An 18,706-nucleotide genomic window follows, 5' to 3' on the forward strand; every position below is an offset into this window, starting at 1 on the left:
TACTCGATGAGATACAAGCCTCCGACATTGACAAGATTGACAAGTTTTGGCAACGGCAAGAACACGACGACGCCGAAACGGGGGAAGCGATGCGGGGTCTGTATTTAGATGTTTACGTTGTTTTCTTACCCGAATAAAATCCGCGTACTGTGGGTGATGATTTAAAGCATCTTGATTCCCAGCCGCGCGGCACTGACGCAAAAAAATTACTCTAATCCTACGGAAAGCTTTGGCGCAGTCCGAGTATTCTCGGTGTTGGACGAGGCCTGGCGCACGCAGGAACAGAGTACGGGAATGCGGGAACGGTCCGGGCTGGCTGGTTTTTAATAGCCTCACATCAGCGGCCCTGCCAGCTAACAAAGAAATCTCGTCAGTCCTTTGAGGAGGGAATGTAATTAAACGTGCGGAGATTCCTCACACTCAGCAGCAAACAATAGATGTGGCCCCAGGTTGAAGGTGCATGCACCTCGCAGATTGCGCGTGCGCCAGCAGCAGCGCTGGAACAAAAGGTATAGAATGGTACCGAAGGCCCATAGTACCGCCCTAGCAGCCTCCGTAAAAAAAAAAAATAAATCGGAAAGTTCACTGCAGAGACATATCGTTTAGCTAGACCACATACAGCGACAATATATAGGAAGTTGAAAGAACAGACGATGAGATAAAAGAAAAACCTGTGGGTGATTCCTCTGTCATAGAAATCAGTAAAACACGAAAGTGAAATGTGCGGCGAAATCTGAAGCTGAGCATGATTTGCGGGTCGGCGGCTGTTTTGTAGGTGTGCTTGGCGAGCGAAGTCTTGCTGGCGGGTCGCTTCGGCAAAGGTGTACTGGCGTAATTTCCTGGACGGATATGACGTCAGTGAAATCTTGGGGTAGCGCGGCATAAAACACTTTCGTGTTAAAAATATAAAACCCGAAAACGAACCACCCTAAGCATAACGTATCCTTTACTAGTGGTTGCTAAAGGTTGCTTCCCCTCAAGAACACATGTATGAAGGGGTGCACCCTTTACAGGCCGCTGGCGTCGTTGTACTGGCGTGACTGCTGTGACGGATATGACGTCAGCGAGATCTTTGTATATCCGGGAGTAAAACTCTTTCGTGTTAAAAAGTCCTCACACGGAAGGAAAATATTAGACAAACGAATGGCCCGATGTTTGTTCTGCGTGTGCTTCTTTCGTTGTACGAAATGCATTGTAGTAGCGCGTACTTGCGGAGATTACAGCGCCAGTTCACTGTTCCTCATTTCCTTAAATTAAATTTGCCCGTTTGCTTCGACCCTTAAAACTCGCCCTCGAGGGACGCCAAATAGGGAATCTACTGAAATGTATAGCAGACTGTTTAAGCCCTCGGTAAGAAGACGTAGATATATCGGCGCGAGTTTGGCCAGTGGTAAAATGTAGAAGCTTTAGCTCAGAGTCTCCGCAGTGAAGACTGCTTTACTTCCGCAGAGAAAAACGAATGATCATGTACCGTAAATTGCGGTTGTGACTAGGCCACAGTCAGGTGCTTGTGCGGGAGGAGAAAAAACGACGAAACGGCACCACGGTGCATGCCCGAAGCGATGGGAATTGAGACACCTGCACGTGCGTTCAAACGGGCGCGACGCGATCCGACTGATCGGATCAACCAAGCGGCTCCATGCACGCTGTCGCTGTGTGCCCCCCACGCGTCACCTCCGGTAACATCCCCACCGGTAATAATAACAGATATGCAGCAAAAAGGCGCAGTTTCGGGAAGTCATGTCACCGAGTATTTGCTCAGGTCCTAACTGTGGTTAATAATAATAATAATAATAATAATAATAATAATAATAATAATAATAATAATAATAATAATGTAACCCTCGCTAACCATATGCTGCTGCTCGCCTTGGCGTATGTTATCGCACTCTATACGCTTTTGGGTTTCGTCGGCATCTGACAGCAAAGAGTGCAAGCTTGCTTGCCATTGAGAGATAACTAATTGCACGCATAGAAAAACTCCCGTTATACGAAAATAGTGTCCTATATTTGAAAGCAAGTCCAAGCCACTCAAAACGTCTTCCTTATTCTGACATACTTACTCTGACCATATCTTCCGTTACGTAACTGTGTTATGAGGCAATACGTCGCGGCGATTTTGCGACTTCATTCGGCAAATACAGCATGAAGTTTGCGCCGTCTATCATGAGACGGCCTCGAGGTTTAGACTGGCGGCAAAACGTGTTGAAGGGCAGGCCAGGAATGCGCCTCTCAGCGTAGCCAAGACACTCCAAATATGCATGCGTCAAAACGTCGTTAAGAGCGGTGCTTCTACTATACAGGCAAATAGCAGTACGGCTTAATATTAAAAGGGGTAGATAAACGTCTACGCATCGGAACAGTTCATACAAGCGCAAGAACGAAGACGAGGGGAGGCTCGTAGGATTGCGCGAGCTGCAAAACAGGGATAGAGAAGCGAGCCGCGCCGGTCGAGTGGCCCCATGCACAAACGTTCTTCACTCGCTTCAATCGATATGTTCCTTTTCCGTGACTAAGACGGAGAAATGCGATCATTCCCTGAGATTTTCCGGACTTTTCCAGAAACGCCGAATTCTCGGTTTTCCCGGTTGGAAGACCCTGTATGACACAGAGAGAGAAGCACTGTAACATCGGTTCGGGCGTCGGTGACCACGCATAAAATTTAGTATTCTTGTAGCAAACAAATTGCAATGTTTGGCATGCCGCAACACAACGTAGGAAATAGTCAATGTTTGCTGTGCTAATAATTAGCCGCAATTAAATTCTGCTCGAAATGTTCTTTGAGCAACGCATTCACCTTGTGTCGGCCACTCGTTTTCGAGAATGAGAGAGAAAACGACAACACAGATAACCCTCCACACCGCACGGGGCCCTGTAACCCGACATTTTGATAAAAATCAACGAATGGAAGTACAAGCTGGTGACCACAGGCACACATAAAGAAATAAACGCTACTTTCGTTTGTTTCTCAATAATATTATAGACCAACACTAGCGGAACATCTCTCGGCGTGACTTCTCTGTTGAAGCGGTCGCAGTGCTGACCGTGATGGAAGGAAGGAAGGAGATGAATATTGACAAATACAGCCTGTTTCCATTGAGACCGGAGCTCGTTCTCTAGCCCCCTCCCCCCGAAAGAAGTCCTTAGTGCGAACGTAGAGTGACCATTTACCGAAAGCGTCGCGCCATAAGCAAGTGCTGCAGAAGACACTCGTGTGCGACCAGTGGTGCTGATATACGAACCCGCATAATCTGAAAACCGGCGGAAGAAATAAAATTACGTCACCTGCTCCGTCACGCGCCTTCACACCCCTCAACGCGGCCGCCATAGTTTCACTGTACATACGCAAGCGGAAAAACAACCCCAGAGACGGAATCCACAGTAACTGAAAGTTGCGGAGGCGAATAGCAGCCAGGCTAGGCCGCAGTACGGCAGCAGTTGCTGGCCGATGGGCAGAGTGATGGAGAAAGCAGAAGAGTTCCGTGCTTAGCACACCCGATCAGCGGAGCCGAACCGCAGCAGCGCAGGGTAACCGGATGGGGCCGCTTGACAAAGCATGGCTGGTCGTTGCACGTTCCTCCGCTGTTCGTTCCTGCGCCGCTGGTCCCCGCAAAGTAGCGGCACGCAGTGTAGCAGCGCAAGAGGCCGACCGTGCGCCGTTCGGGGCGAATGCAGGAAGCGCGCTTTCCATGGCACACACGTCGACCGCCCGGTCACGAAAGAGCGCCGCCAGAGAGACAACGGCGCGTAAACGTTTCCTGTTTGTTACGTACGCGTCACCGGAGCAGACCTGGTACGGCGAAATTCTCGGTGAACGCGGCTCTGTGCCCCTGCTGTGAACCTCGCTGGAGTCGGCCGTCCGCTTGACAGACATTGCACATGCGTTTTGATCAGCGAATGGCTGACCCACAAAAAAAGACTGGTTGCCGGCGCTTGCATGCGGTTTTGGGCTGAGCTGCCTGTCTATGGCGCCTCCGAAGCACTTCAGCGCAGTTTTCCCAAGCAACGTATTCCTACACAGGTCAGCACTTGGTTAGTCTTTAAATTGTAACCAGCAATATAAGCGCTCACGACATTTGAACAGTGCGCGTATAAATTATGCGCTGATCTAAGCAAACTAAGACAAAAAAATGGCCCAGGTTTAACGCTTCTAAACCTAGCTATCACGAGCGAAAAAGCAAACACTATGTAGACAGTGTTTCGTGAAAGTTTGCCTTTGCTCGAGATTTCGCAGCCTGTCGTCTTGCTACATCCACTGTATGATTAGATTCAGCCTTTCGCTTGCGCTGAAGAGCACCCACAGACAGCCCTGCCGGCGCGCTATTAATGGCAAGACTGAGGGAACAAGCGCCGGCCAAGCCGCCAGTAAACCCCCGCCTAGTCACGTGGTTCGCTTGCACTGAAGCGCACCCACAGACGGCCCAGCCGGCACTGAGCTGCCTGAGCGATCAAGCGCAGACGAAGCAGCCGTTTCACGCTCGCCTAGTCGCCAGGTACTGCACCGGCGGTGATCAGAGAGAGGGCGAAGCGATAAGGAAGATAGCCCAGGCTTTCGTGCCGGCGGATGAAGGTCACTTGATATTTGGTGAATTACCTTGAAAGGTGTAGCTATAGTAGAACTTTCGCTATAAAACGTATGTCATCTTGGTGAACTGCAACAGTTAACCTCCACCATTGCCTGGGCGAGATTATTATGTTAAATGATAGATATAAGGAGTTGAACCACCTATGTGGGGCTGCATGAAAGTCAATATTGTGGAAGATACTGCACAAATGCCTTGGCTGCGTTTATTATAGACATTACAGATTGATAGATATCATGGAGTATAGATTTCATAAATCGTGCATCGCAAGCGAAAACGTTAGCACACAGGGAATGGCATATATAGTTCATTAATTTTGTGTAAAAGCACGGGCGGACGTGACGATGGTTTCGACGGCGCAAATTTCCTACTCCAGTAACATAGGCTGACACAACCGGAAGTGGACCCTGCATCAGGTTCACGAAGAAGTTCTGCGACACTGAAGTTCAAAGTATGACACGGGGAGTAGCTAATTATGAAAGCGCTACATGTCGAACAATTAAATTTAAAAGAAAACAATAAACCGTCCAAGAATGTTTCATAAAGAGGTGTGGGCTGCTGCTACACTGGTTTTCTTGGGGTCTTGCTTTTATTTCACGCTTTTGCTTCACGTAGTTTTGAGTCAGGTATGAGAACTACAAGATTTTAAGATTTTATATCACCATGATTGATGTGAATCCTGTGAGCGAAGACAGACTGAAAAGAGCACAGAAAGACGTAACAATGCATAAGGCTCGCCCGAAGCAGCAGTTTATAAGCAATGCCATGTTGCATTCTCTACAGACGGCAATATGTTTGTAAACAAAGCAGGAGGGGATAAAAGCATGGAGGTGCGCTGCTGGCAATGAAAAAATTCCGCGCATTTCCCCGAGGGGAAGAATGTGAAAGTGCGAATGCACGAGTTGAATTTTCGCGGTTCGGTAATGTTCGCGAAAGAGAGATCACACACACACACACACAACTACAAAGAAAGAAAGATGCATTTATTCACAGACACCTATTTGTGTTGTCATTGTACTTGATTGCTAGAGCGGATCTCAGCTTTGAAATTTCGTGTCAGTACTCCTTTAAGCGGGTGCATTAGCCCTTCTCACGCCCGATTCCTGGCCAATCCCCCTCGTGGGTATGTGCCATGTCAGCGGCCAGGCAGCGCGCGCCCATCTCCCCCCGTTGCCAAGGAAGACGAGGAGATTCCTGGCCAATCCCCCACGTGGGTATGTGATGCGGACATCGCCGGTGGATGCAGGTTCAGGGTCGCTTAAGAAGTGCATTGCACTTAAAATCGGTGTTTGAGGGCGTGCTATTCATGCACTAGCACGCATGAACGTAAATGAAAAGCACTCCGAATGACCATATTTCAAAGGAACCATGATAACAAAATGCAACTTTGTTCGATTTCAAAGAACCAGCTTTTGGTAACTTACCCAGGTCCATTCCTGACACGAAAGACGTTGTTATAACCAAAATTCAGGTGCCCTCCGTTTAACGACGACGATGGCTGAAACACAAAGCTTGGTTGCGTGCGAGAATCAAACGGCGAAGTGCCAAAGTCGAAGCCGCTGCAATGAAAGTCAAAGCGTCAACGATAGAAGTGCAAACCTTCCGAGAGTCAAATTCCGAACTCAGACGACAGCAAACGAATCCCTCACGAGAAAGCTGAGCGACGGCTTCCCCCATCGTCGTCGTTTAAAGTAAAGCGTTCAAGTTAGCTTTAAAATGCGAACTGCGTCGACCGTGTTGGAATGAAGCGATCGGATAGACGTCGGTTTCATAACGCGAAGGACCCAGGTTCGATTCCGACCACGGGAAGCGTTTTTTTTTCTGGTATCATAATCACCATCATCATCGTCGTCATCGTCGTCGTCATCATCTACCCTCCCATTGATAAAGCTGGCTTTTCCGCAATGCGTTTCAGGTAACGACACCGTCATCAGTGATACCAAGAATGCTTCGCTTTAAAAAAGATGCAAGAAATATTGAACTCCCTAATTTCGCACCACAGTGACGTGTTATGGGCGGGGATGACTTGATATGGTCCAGCCATAAAACATATATCTGGTGAGTCACCGCTGGTTTACTTATATGACGTTTGCGATAAAACAGGTATCATTGTTGTCAGGAGAAAGCAGCCTTCTTAATAAACCAAACATTTATTTTGTCTTCATTGCCCCTTTAAAAGAACTTTACGCGCACAAATGGCAAATGAGCATACTGCACCATCGTCCGCGGGAGCAAACCGCATGTTTGCAAGGTTCGCAGGTATGCGCATGCGCCGACTTGCGTCACAGGCTTCCGCCAACCAACGGCCGCTCAGTTGCGCTCTACAGCCGGGACTGGTTGGCTCACGCCAGCAGGGTTGGTAGTAGCTCCCCACCCCCACCCCCACCCCTCCTACAACTTTTTTTTTCTTGCTTTAAGCGCATTTCACCAGGGAGGGGGTGGAGAGAGAAATTTTATAGAAAAAAAAAAGAAGAAACAGTGAAATGTGGCTTCAATTATCCCTCCATATTCGCGCTCAACATACTACGAGGAGACCTCCTGAAACCATACCGAACATTAAAAATAGCGATTGTGCCTTTCTGTTCAGCCCATTCACTCTGCGTGTAGGTTAGGTTGTTAGACGCGTGTTACATGCGCATATTGCCACACGTTGTTAGATAGCGAAATAAGACCGTCGAAGTAAGCGAAATACTGATACAAAAACCATGGCACAAAATTGCCAAGGGACACAGCATCGCATAAAAGGAATTACTAACGGTACCCATAATAGCGGGGCTATTGCAATTGACGGAGGCCTCGACGGTAGCAGCGGACGGGTGGGCTCTGAGGCCGTCTCAGCACAGAGTCAATGACGCTGCGATGGACACTGGCGTTCGACTCACCAGACGGAGAATCTCCTCTTGGGCGTCGTCCCCTTCTTGGCCAGGGCATCGCGCACGGAGTGGTGCCTGCGTCGGAACGCCTCCATGTTGTCCCTCGCGCACTGCTTTAGGTGTATCCGTCAGCCAACGAGCGTCTAACACAACGTCAAACACGAAAACAAGCGTCCAAGCGCACACCCAGAGTACGTACTGTTCCCTTCGAGCGCACTGTTTGTGACGGCGCCCGCAAGGTTAACGCCAGAAGACACAGGCGTGCACAGGGCCGAGGCAAGATGCAGTGCTCTTCGCAGTTCCGCGTGAGCACGCAGCGGGAGCTGTGCCTCTTCTCGCAGAGTGAGTGCTCACGTCTTGACGTCCGGCAGAGAAGGCGGGACGTGCGCCTGCCAAGACGTAGCAGGGACAGAGGACACGTCGTCTAACGAGAAAATGCAGAGTCACCAGGCGAGCGCCACAGACTGTGCTGTGGTGTGGCGAAGGAACGCAAATCTGCAGTCTTCAGTGCGGGGATAAAAGAAGCGCACCAAAAGTGTGCAGGCGACGTGAAAGCGCCATTGACACGTGGATTGAAGGTCGGAGCAAGACTTCGGCATCCATTTCGCAAGCTACAACGAGTCAGACGTGCTTGTTCACTATACTGAGGCCGAGTAGAAAGTTCATTTGATAAAGAGAACACCGGAAGAACATCCACCCCCCGTAACCAGGAGCATTAAGCGGGATTGACTAAACTAGACATTTGACTATAAAACGACACCGACGCAAGCACGAAGTTGAGTATAAGCACGTTCACGGACAATAAACACTGCAGTGTATAGGAGTTACGCTGAAAATGCGATGCGCGTCACCAAGTCGCGACGAGGAATCGCTATGGCAATCGAACACTAAGCGATCGCAAAGAAGCGGGAGCTTGTGTACATCAGAGCGCAAACTGTTAGCTGACAGGACTGAGATGTCACGAAAAGGACGACAGGGGAAGAGCTTCAGCAGTTCCCGTGCCAGAGGGCCGGGCGACCGCGATGCAGAGAACGATGATGCTCCGCGAGCAAAGCAGCCACCGATTGAAAAGACGGCGCCCAAAAGTAAGTTATTCGGCGCGTGAGAGCGGCGTCACGCAGTAAGCGGCAAGTCGACGAAGAGGGAAAGAGGCGGCGCGGAATGCGCGAGTAAAGAGGAAGGAGGACTCCGCACACGGGGCCCCGTCCCGAGTTCGCACGCGCCTATAACTGCGCGATGACAATGGACAAACGTTGCAGCAAACGGCTCTTCTACAGCTGCTACAGCGCTACTCCTTGTGAAGGCAACGACGACGCGGCTCTGAGCGAAGTCCCTTTTGCCGCTCCCTCGTCTGGGCCGGGACTGCCGGTTGAGTCACAACGGCGACGAGTCCCGCCGTGCGCCTTTCGTTCTGGACACCGTCTCCGCGGAGAGCGGCTGTCAGTCAAGCGAGCCAAGTCGTCGGAGATGTTGTCAGACGGCGCTTCCGCGTGCGAGAGAACGGCGCGGCGATGCCGGCTCGCGCGATGTTAGCGGAGGAAAGAGCGCGAGATCAGGGCCCTCTTTCTCACGACTTGGGAGACCCACGAGGGCCTACACGGCCGGTCTACGTACACGCCGACCCTTCCTATGAAGAGGTGAACCACCACTTGCACAGAACCGCGCTCAGCGAAAGTCTTGCGCTGCTCTTCCTGCTGTTATCACACCAATATGAAGGCCTCAGTTGGGGCCCACGACGTACAAAGCAATCAAGAGCGGGCGATTAGGCTGTCTCTGGCTAACGGGCTCGTATTAGATACGACAGCTACTGACAGGAAAAACTGTGCCACTGCCTTGAAGTCCTCAAGACCCTCGTGCCGCAGTAAAAATGCCCACTGGAGCGCTGACCGAGTCCGTACACCCAAAAGCTTCGAGGCCGAAGGAACTGGAATTTTTCAGCGCTACCGCAGTGCAATATCAGCCGCCTCTTTTCTCTCAAACTGTGCTAGCGTCAGGAAAACCTGAAGCGTCGCCCGCTCAAAGGACAGGTTAACAGAGACTAAAAGAGAGGAAGAAAGGTCCGGCATCGAGTACGAACACTACACCCGGGCTTTCAACACCGGTCACTCCGGCAAGATGAAAGTAGGCTTTCTCTGCCAGGTGACGACGAGCGGAACAATGATGCTTTGTTCTTTCAGACAATGGGCTCTAAAATAAAAAAAGAAGGCAGTTCGCGCACAGCTGCCAGCGGTGGTAAAGTATTTAATTGGGGTCAAAAGGTGGGGCAAGCTTCCCCGTGCTTCCAATTTCTCGTCTTATATAACGGCAAACCCGAAGCCGCCAATTAAGGAACGACGACGAAGGCTAACCTTGGGATGTGCTCCGTAGCGTGCAAGCGATGCCGAACGGCATATACCTGTTCATTCGGGCCAACTATAGTCGTGGCTTAACGAGGACAGCCATACGTCTTCTAAAGATTCCCATGCCCTACCGACATTTTGCGCAAGACAGGAGTGCGCAAAATAAAAATGTGAAGTTTGGCTGACGGCTGCAGCGCTCGAACCTGCTGCGCAAAATGTGGGAGTCGAAACGCGGGGTATCCTCGGTCCTTACGATAAGCGACGTATCAAGCGAACACCATCAATCAGCACAGACACCATGAATAACCGTTTTGTAGGGTACGTCATACAGAGACGTCGATATTTCAGATTCTTCTCGGACTCAGGCAGGATTAATGAGGTGCAAGGGGGCGCAAGTAGGCTCGAAGATATACGACCTGGGACGAGGAAGAGCGACGTTTTTGTGATTTCAGCAATCAGCTAATGGCCGCATTTTCTTTCTTTCGTTTCCTCTCCGAAGTTCTGCGAAGTATGCGGCGCAGTATTTTGCTCGACTTTAAACGGGGAAATATAGGTTAACGGCGAAGAGTGCGATCCAAAACAAACAGAAGGTTGATTAGCAACGTTCTGTTTATTTATGCTAGTTCAGCGCTGAGCAACGAAAGCGCATCCACCAGCAGAATAAATCAAAGAAAAGAACATAAAAAAATCAAGAGCACAAAAATATTATAACTCGAAGCAACTACTAAGGCCAGTTTTACAGTCTGCAAACAATCTCCCCTGTGCTCTTGATTGACGCAAGCTCGAGAAGAGGCTTCGTAAAACAAAATAAAATGATGTGGATAGCACAGAAAATATCTTGGAAGAGGACAACCGACGGAGGCAAAATGCGTTGAGATGCCGAGATTGCGAGACCAGTCGACTATGCTGCTGATCCAGATCCTTTAGAATTACGTCTAAATTTCAAGTATTTTTGAACACAACAAACCTCGCCACAAAAAGATAAACAACTTCGAATTTATAAACAACGTGGAAGCACGCTCGCACCCACACTTTCACTGCACGGCAGACGAGCTTCGAGTGGAACGCCGACTTACAGGGGCAACCACGCCGACAGCCACGTTTCCAAGAGATGTACCAAAGAGCAGAACGGAAAAGACCACAGCAATGTTTCAGCACAATGTCACTTTCACTTCAGTCCGTGGAGCGAGGACGGCAAGTAGATAGGCAGCGTGGGTAGTCGGGTGGCACGCAAGGCAAGGGGCCGTCCATCGTTCTGTTTGTCCAGCTTCTGCCGACGATGTCCGGTGGCAAGGCGAATTCCATTCGACGACGACCAGGCGGCGCCGGCACGGAAGCGAACGGCGCCGTTTGATCCCGAGGAAGGAAGGAAACGCGCGCAGAGCCAACGGAGCGCGAGCGGACAGAGAAGCGACCGCGACCTGTGCGACGTTGCCTCGATCTCCCGGCGAGCGTCGGGCGCGCTAAACGCCGGCCGGCTCGGCGCGGGTGGGGAGGGAAGGTGGGCGTCGCGGGCGACCGACGCGCACGCCGCCGGCACGCGAGAAGCAGCGGCTTGTCGCTCGAGGGCGCTGCCGCGGGAGCTGGGCCGCGGCAAGGCGGTCGCAAACTTGGGGCGAATTCAGCTTCCTGAGTGTACAGCCACGCAGAAGCTGGAAAATAATAGCAGTGAGAAGCACGGATAAAAAGGAAAGTAACGGTTAAATCGACTCGTAACGAGTAACGAGGCCAACAGCGGGCAAATGTCATGGCACCGCTCAACAGCGAACATACAATTTGTGTGAAGCTGAAATAAAGAAACATTTTTTTTTTCAGGTTTGTCTAACAGAAACCTTCCGTACAGTTATCAATTTCAAACCAGCGCACTGCGGATTGTTTATGCCCTTTAAGGTAAGAAACAGGATCGGTGAAAACGGCTGAACAGACTATGTATGTAGTACAATTCTTAACAATGCTGGAAACAGAAACATTATGGGGCCAGCCTATGCGGAGCAGGATAGTTGGGAAAAAGACAAATGCGAGGAGCAGGCCAGATTAGATATGGTAAGGGACTACGAGGCACGATAAAGAGCCGCAGTGCAGAGGAATATGGATAAGCATTACGTGCACGAGGAGCCACTCAGGTTGTTGAGGGGCTTGCGCGCACGCGCACGCGCACACTCACACAACACCTACACACAGATGCACATTGGCGCGCGCGTGCGTAAACACCAGCAATGCGAAAGTCGTCCTTTTTGTACTATGCAATTATAGGGCACCGACTTATGCACAGCGGCAGATAATTTGCAGTGTTCGGCAAGTTTGTAGCGGTTATTTTTTATTCGTTTGGGTTGGAACGTTCACACCCATCTGGGTTCTCGGCTGCGTTCGTGATGCGAGGTGCAGTTGACGCTAACTCAAAAAAAAAAAAAAAAAAAGAGCATCGACGACAGACGTAGCTGCGAGAAGATGACGTCACGGCGGCGCCAAATAACCTTTGCGAACGCTTGTGAGGACAAGTGATACGGTGACGCTGTGCACATGCGCACGGAGGAAATACCTCCATGCGCGTGTGTCAGAAAAGGCCATGAAGACAAAATGCAACTTTCTTTAATTTGGCAGAACTAGCTTTTACTAATTCACTCAATCAATCTTATTCCAGCCCCGATGAGCCGGTCGCTCCCATGAGTGGACGACCCTTTAGAGCGGCCTGTAGTGAAGCCCTTACCCCTTGAAGCAATGCATGATAGAACGGAGACTTCTTTACACAAGCCTCGACACCAGACCTACTGCACTGAATCGAACGACGTTGAAAAAAGTTGGCCGCGTATCTGCTCCTTTCGTTGCAAATGTCGACAAAAGACGATAGTCTTTGTCGACATTTGCCAAGAGTAAGTGCTTACCTTCACTTTCCCGCTTACCTCTCATGTCGTTCCTCTTGCGTTGCGCTCCTCCCAAGGTAAACACACCAAAGGTTTGCTCAAGTCAGTTTAAATTTACCGCGTTCCACTGCTCCAGGCCGGGTGCCTCGATGCTAGCACTGCCGTACGGCAGAGACGCTCGTGAATCGAGGTGCCCTACTTCAATGTTAATAGAAACGCGTTGCCCTAGTCCACGTGCGTTCCAAGCAGAACGTGGAACATATATCTATACTCGGTTACAACTCAAGAACGGCACCACCTCATGTAGTGCATCACTCCGCCAAAGCGCCGGACCCGCGAAGTCAGTGCGCGCGCGTTTTGAAAGGGGTTTGCTATGAATGCGTGATATCGTCTGCCTTGTCTCACGCAGTTTTTTTGTCGTCACTGGAGTCGTTTATAAGCATATTAAGTCCAAAAAATCACGGGAACGGCTCACGCCATGTTCAAAATATTCCCAGTAACGCCCTACTTGCGCCGCGCGGAGAAACATCCGGCTACGGTGATAAGGCACAGCGGCAACTTCCGGTGCCGTTCTTAAGTTGTCACCATGGAGGAAGAAAAAAACTTTTCTTTCCTCCATGGTTGTCACCGAGTATAGTGGAACCTTTCGTCACTGTTGCCGGTTGATTTCTTAAAATGCCGCCAGAAGCTATAGTGGCGCGGGCAACAGTGTTATTTTTTTTCTGCGGTCGATTTATAGCTTTTCATTTCGCAAAAATTAAGCACCCATAAATTTTTTTATAAAGGAACACTGTAAATATCCCTTGTGTATTAATTTTCTGTCTTATATTTGCGTAATGTATTGTTCTTGTTCAACAATGTTGACAGGTATGAACATATAAACCGGTCTTAGACGTTTAGATTTGGCTGTGAGTATATAAAACTATTGCACAGACTTCGGTTCATGGCCGGGCGGCTGAATTGAGTTACAGACAGACAGACAAACAGATATACAGACAGACCAAAATTTCAGGGTTTGATGTAGCCCAAGAAAGACTATCGTCTTTAAAAAACAAAGCCTACACTTTTGGGTGTGAGAATCATCTGCGAATTGCCACGAGTTGATTAATGGACGCGTTTCAGAAACAACATCTTTTGTTTCCAGTGTGTCCGCTTTACGCGGATCATTACTCGCCTGCAAATTCTAAATGCACACAAGAACAAAATAGACTTCTTAAGCCAGAGACGGACTAAAGTCGCTTCGACCAGATCAGCGGTAAGCAAGAGCAGAGGCAAAGAAAGAAAGCAATCTCTCCTCTATTTTTAGTAATCCCAAAATATCAAAGTGCCACAGCATTTGACGGCATGGTCTCGAAGAGCTCGGAGGTGTCGAGGAGGGGCGGGGGAGGCGGTGCGAAACAGATTTCTCTCAGCGGAGAAGGCGAAGGAGGTAGGAGGAGGAGGAGGAGGAGGAGGAGGAGGAGACGCAGCTTGTTTTGTCCTTCACCGTCTATCAAAATGTGGGTGGTTGCAATCGGAGACTGGCGGTGTGGAAAGGCAGAGTTGAAGGTCAGGCTGTGTTGAGTGCACATTGAGTCACGGACCACGGACACGACAAAAGCGTGCTGTAAATGACATCGCTTAGGTAACACCATAAGCGCACCACGGACGTCGTTCGTGTATATTTGCGCGGGGCGGAGGTGTTATTCCGTGCGTTTTTTCCCTCTTATTTACGGCCAGCGCACGAGTTTTAAATTCCTGCCACGAAATGTCGCCGTAAACAAATTTCCCATCTCCTGTTCCTCGCACTAAAATTTGCATTCGAGCGAGCGCATTTTGTCCCCAGGTTTGCGTGTTTCTGTAGACAGCAGGGCAGCAATCGCGCTGACGGTGACAAATTAAAAAAAAAAAAACGTTTTTTTTGCCCCCTCCCAAAGGAATGTGCGAACAGGAAACATCATTTGAAATTCGCACGTGGCAGCAATCGAGTTTGCTGTGGAAGACCGAAAATGCTTTCCACTAACTCCACGAAAAGTGCCAAAGCTACGGCACTTCCGAAGTCAAGTCTGATAGAAATTAGCCATCGCTTCTGTAATTCCTATGCATTAAAACATGAAGACGCCCACACTCTCAACAAAGCGTAAAGGTTGTGCATATCGTAAGCCTTCCTTACTTGGTGCCAACCCACATATCTATTAAAGGGACCATGCAACACTTTTTCCAACTTTTCTTGAGATCTTAAATGCTTGCAGAACGTAGGTCGCCCAACACACTTAGTACTTACATTAGGGTGTCGCAAAGTACCTCAGCCAAAAATTACTGCTCTATGTCCATCAGATAACTCGAAAACTCGCTCAAAAGGTTCGTCTCTCTTTCCCGGTCTTGACGTTTTCGACGGCTCGAATTACGTCACTGAGGACCATGTAGCGGCTGTTGGCCGGTTTTCCTTCAGCTGCAGCAATGAACGCTTTTCGATAGCAATTAAAAAAAAAAAAGCCACAAGAACAAAGCAGAAATGGAAGGCGTATCTGGTGTGATGAGCAAATCACGCAGTACCGCTCCGTGCTGGCGATAACTATAGCTTTCGCAGTGGTTCCAGACGAGAAGAAAACAGAGAAAGCGCTTATCGAAAGTGTTGCAGGGTCCCTTTAACCACAATGTGCACGCGCCGTTCTGTAAGGTGGACAGTAACAACATTGAAATACGCCCGAACACGGAGGCGCTGCGCTTGCAAAGGGATAAAAAATTAGATCTCGAAAAAAGCCCCATTGGATTGGAAAAAAAACTTTTATTTGTAAAAAAACTTTGATTTGAAAAAAAAAAAACATTTATTCAGAAAAGCACCAGAGCTCTAGCAACGCGTTGTGCGCGAAAGGCCAGTGCCTACGCAACTGTGAACACGAACGTTTGCCCGTAGTGAACAACACTAAAAACTACACCTCACAACGAATTCGAGAGGAATTTCAAACAAGCTAAACTGTTGGCCGCACACATTTTTACCCCGATTTCCTGACCACAATTATCTGACTGAACCGCGATTTCCGCAGAGAGAACGTGCTTTCCAGAGAGCTTAGCTAGAAAGCGATGCGCGGTGACCTGGGACCCAGCTGTCACGGTGACGGAGCATCCCTCCGCGGTGGACAGTCGGTAACAAACTACCTTCGAAATCCAAAAGTACGAAATGAAGCCTGAATGTTCATATGTTGCTTTATGGCGGTCAAATATTAGTTTTCGATTTTCGAGTTGGCAATTCAGAAAAATAAACTACAGGTTGCCTCGTATTAGAACAAACTGCGGCGTTATCTCATCCCTAAATCCTTAAATCACAATGCAGATATCGCCGGGACTATCGAAACATGCCCTCCAAATTCATTTAGGCGAATATTACGAAAATACTGTTTTGCAAAATCTGTATTCTGACTTAATTTATAAGAAAATGTTACACCTATCATCTTCCGCTCCACTGCTCGCTGAGTCGTCCTCAATTAAATTTGAACCCTTTTAGTGAGCCTCCAAGTTTCTGCCCCGTAGGTGAGTACTGGTAAGATGCAGCTGTCATAGACTTTCATCTTCGGGGACAATGGTGGGCTGCCGTTTATAATCTGAGAATGCCTGCCGAATGCACTCCACCCCATTCTTAATCCTTCTAATTATCTCTGCCTCATGGTTGGAATCCGCGGTCACTACTTGCTTACCATTTCCACTGCCTCGCCACCTATCTCAAGCCGCTGTGATCTCCCGAGGTTATTAAGCATTACTTTAGTTTTCTGCATATTAATTTTTAGGCCCACTATTCTACTCTGCTTGTCCAGTGTAGAATTGTAAAGTGTAGCTATTGGCATTCTTTGTTCGATATGTACCTTCCCTGTTTTGTATAAATAATTCCCTCTGAATTTCGGTGCTTTGTAAGTTCTGTATATATTTTTTTGTGTGATAACATGTTGTGACATGCTCACACTGTTATGCAGAGTGATGCGAGCACTTCAAAATTCGTTTAGTTTTTGTTTGCTCGGTTACCAGTTGTACTGAATTTTTCGTTTTGCGTCTTGTAACTTTGTGCTGCTGCTCATGTCTGTAGAGGGAACGGGGACCGAGTAAGGTACTTACGTGTACCTTTTGTCCCCGTACGCGTAGTCTTTCTTTGTGAAAATAATCAGTTATACTGGGAATAACATCGTTAACGCCGAGCTGGGAAATACCACCCGCCTTCGCTACCGTAGGTGAGCAGAAACTGAAAACTCGGACTGTATTAATCAAATGCGCTAACACTGTGCTTTTATGGGCCCGGCCATTCTACGCTCCGATTTCCTTCTCTGCTGACTTCAGAAGCGCTGCGTATTTACGAACTGCCCGAACAACAGTTGGATGACGACAAGAGAGATAATACCGGAGTCGATTGATTGTAGGGTTTAACGCGCCGACGCAGCACAGGCGATGAGGCGCGCCGTAGTGGAGGGCTCCGGATTAATTTTGACCACCTGGGGATCTTTAACGTGCGCCGAAATCTCGTACACACGGGCGTTTTTGCTTTTCGCCTCCATCAGGAAAGCGGCCGCCGCGGCCGGGAATCGAACCCGCGACCTCGTGCTCAGCAACGCAACACCTTAGCCACTGAGCCACCGCGGCGGGTGACAATACCGGAGTCACCACACACGGAAGCGGCAACTCGTGCGTATACGGCCCCTAATCGCCGTCGCCCTGCGAGGCTCGCCAATTTCTCCTCGGACAAAGTGGACGGCGGGTCCGCCAGCGCGAGTTTCTCGGCCGGCAAGGAGCGCCACGAGACTCCATAAACGCAGCGAAGTGCGGGCGTACGGTTGTTGTTACGCGCTGCTCTATGCAAAGGTCAAGCCGAAGCATCGCCGCTGTCGAGGCCTATGCGAACGAAAGCCACAGGGGAAGAGGGTGGCGAGCCGTAAAAAGCGAGCCCCAAAGCGACGCCGCGCACGCACCCTGCACGACAATCTCTTCGCGCGCCTTTTCTTCTCGGCTCTTAAAAGAGCGCAGGCCTAAACGGCAAAGAGCAACGCGCGAATCATGCGCGGAGAGGAAGGGGCGAGGCGAAACGCGTGGGTGCATAACAGGCGCGGTGCGCCCGCGTTAATCTGCAGCCGGTGTCAGGGCCTGCCTTTTTTCTGTTTTTTTTTACACGCACAGGCTGCTACAACGCGATTCTCTTCCGCACCCAGCCGACCACTTTGTTTTCCCCGTCGATTTTTCTTCGCGCATGGGTTCTCTTTCCTTTCCAACCCTTCCCGCCCTCTACCTTTTTCTCTTTAATTTTACCCACATTTTTCTTCCAGCCTGGAGGTCGATCGCTGTTTTCGCCCAAGAAATTTCGCCTCGGAGGAAAACAACCGCGCGCGTAACTCGTGATTTCTCTTTTCCGCCATGGCCGCTCGATGATTACCGTAACGGTAAACAGCTCGTAACTCAGCTGGGACAGTGGTGGAATTTGGCTGGCGTGATTGAAGAGTGCAGCCTACAGTTGCTAGTTTTCTTTTTCGAGCCTACCTTTCTGCTGTCCTACCTCCACCATGCCCTGATCTTTATTACTTCCATTTTGTCTCGGGGGAAAAAAAATGTTCTTCCTACCACACTCGCCGGCAAAATTTGGGCTCTGTAATAAAAGTAAAAAAAGAAATAAGTTCACGGGCGCGGAATGACGAACGCTACCTTCGAGAAATGAAAACAGGAACGCCCGAATAAGCTGCAGGAAGACGCAACATTTAAGGGAACATTCGCGTACGCAGATGAACTCTCTTCTGTTATTTTGTCCCTCTTCCTGACTCGTAGTCCTTGCTCTTTGCTCCTCAGTTCCATCTTTTAGTGTTACGTGCTTACTGAAAAATAAAAAAAGAAGGTAATGATGAGGACAGAGCACTTGGGTGTCTAGAGCTGAGCGTGAAGAGAGAGAGAGAGAGAGAGAGAGAGAGAGAGAGAGACAAACATTTATTTTAGTAATGAGCAGGAGGATGTTCTTAGGGCCTCCACCCAGTGAGAGGCATCCTTATTCCAAGATGCCTTGGAGCTGGCTGGCCGGCCGGGCCCGTTCCACCAGTCGGCGCTGG

General features: G+C 49.4%; 1 protein-coding gene across 4 annotated transcripts in view; it reads right to left on the reverse strand.

Moving 5' to 3' along the window:
• LOC144139959 (rap guanine nucleotide exchange factor 2-like) overlaps window positions 1-18,706 on the reverse strand; it is a 583,152-nt gene that overhangs the window by 338,903 nt on the left and 225,543 nt on the right. The window contains exon 1 of one of the 4 annotated variants that reach the window (XM_077672196.1): window positions 7,466-10,516. The exons of the other annotated variants lie outside the window; for them this stretch is intronic. Within the exon in view, the coding sequence (XP_077528322.1) occupies window positions 7,466-7,551 (86 nt within the window). The 5' untranslated portion in view covers window positions 7,552-10,516. Of the gene's footprint in view, window positions 1-7,465; window positions 10,517-18,706 lie in introns of those variants that run through there. 4 annotated transcript variants of the gene reach the window in all.

This window comes from Haemaphysalis longicornis, unplaced genomic scaffold (assembly GCF_048455015.1).
Source record: "Haemaphysalis longicornis isolate Haplotype H1 unplaced genomic scaffold, Haemaphysalis longicornis Haplotype H1 scaffold_1, whole genome shotgun sequence".
NCBI classification, from domain to species: domain Eukaryota; kingdom Metazoa; phylum Arthropoda; class Arachnida; order Ixodida; family Ixodidae; genus Haemaphysalis; species Haemaphysalis longicornis.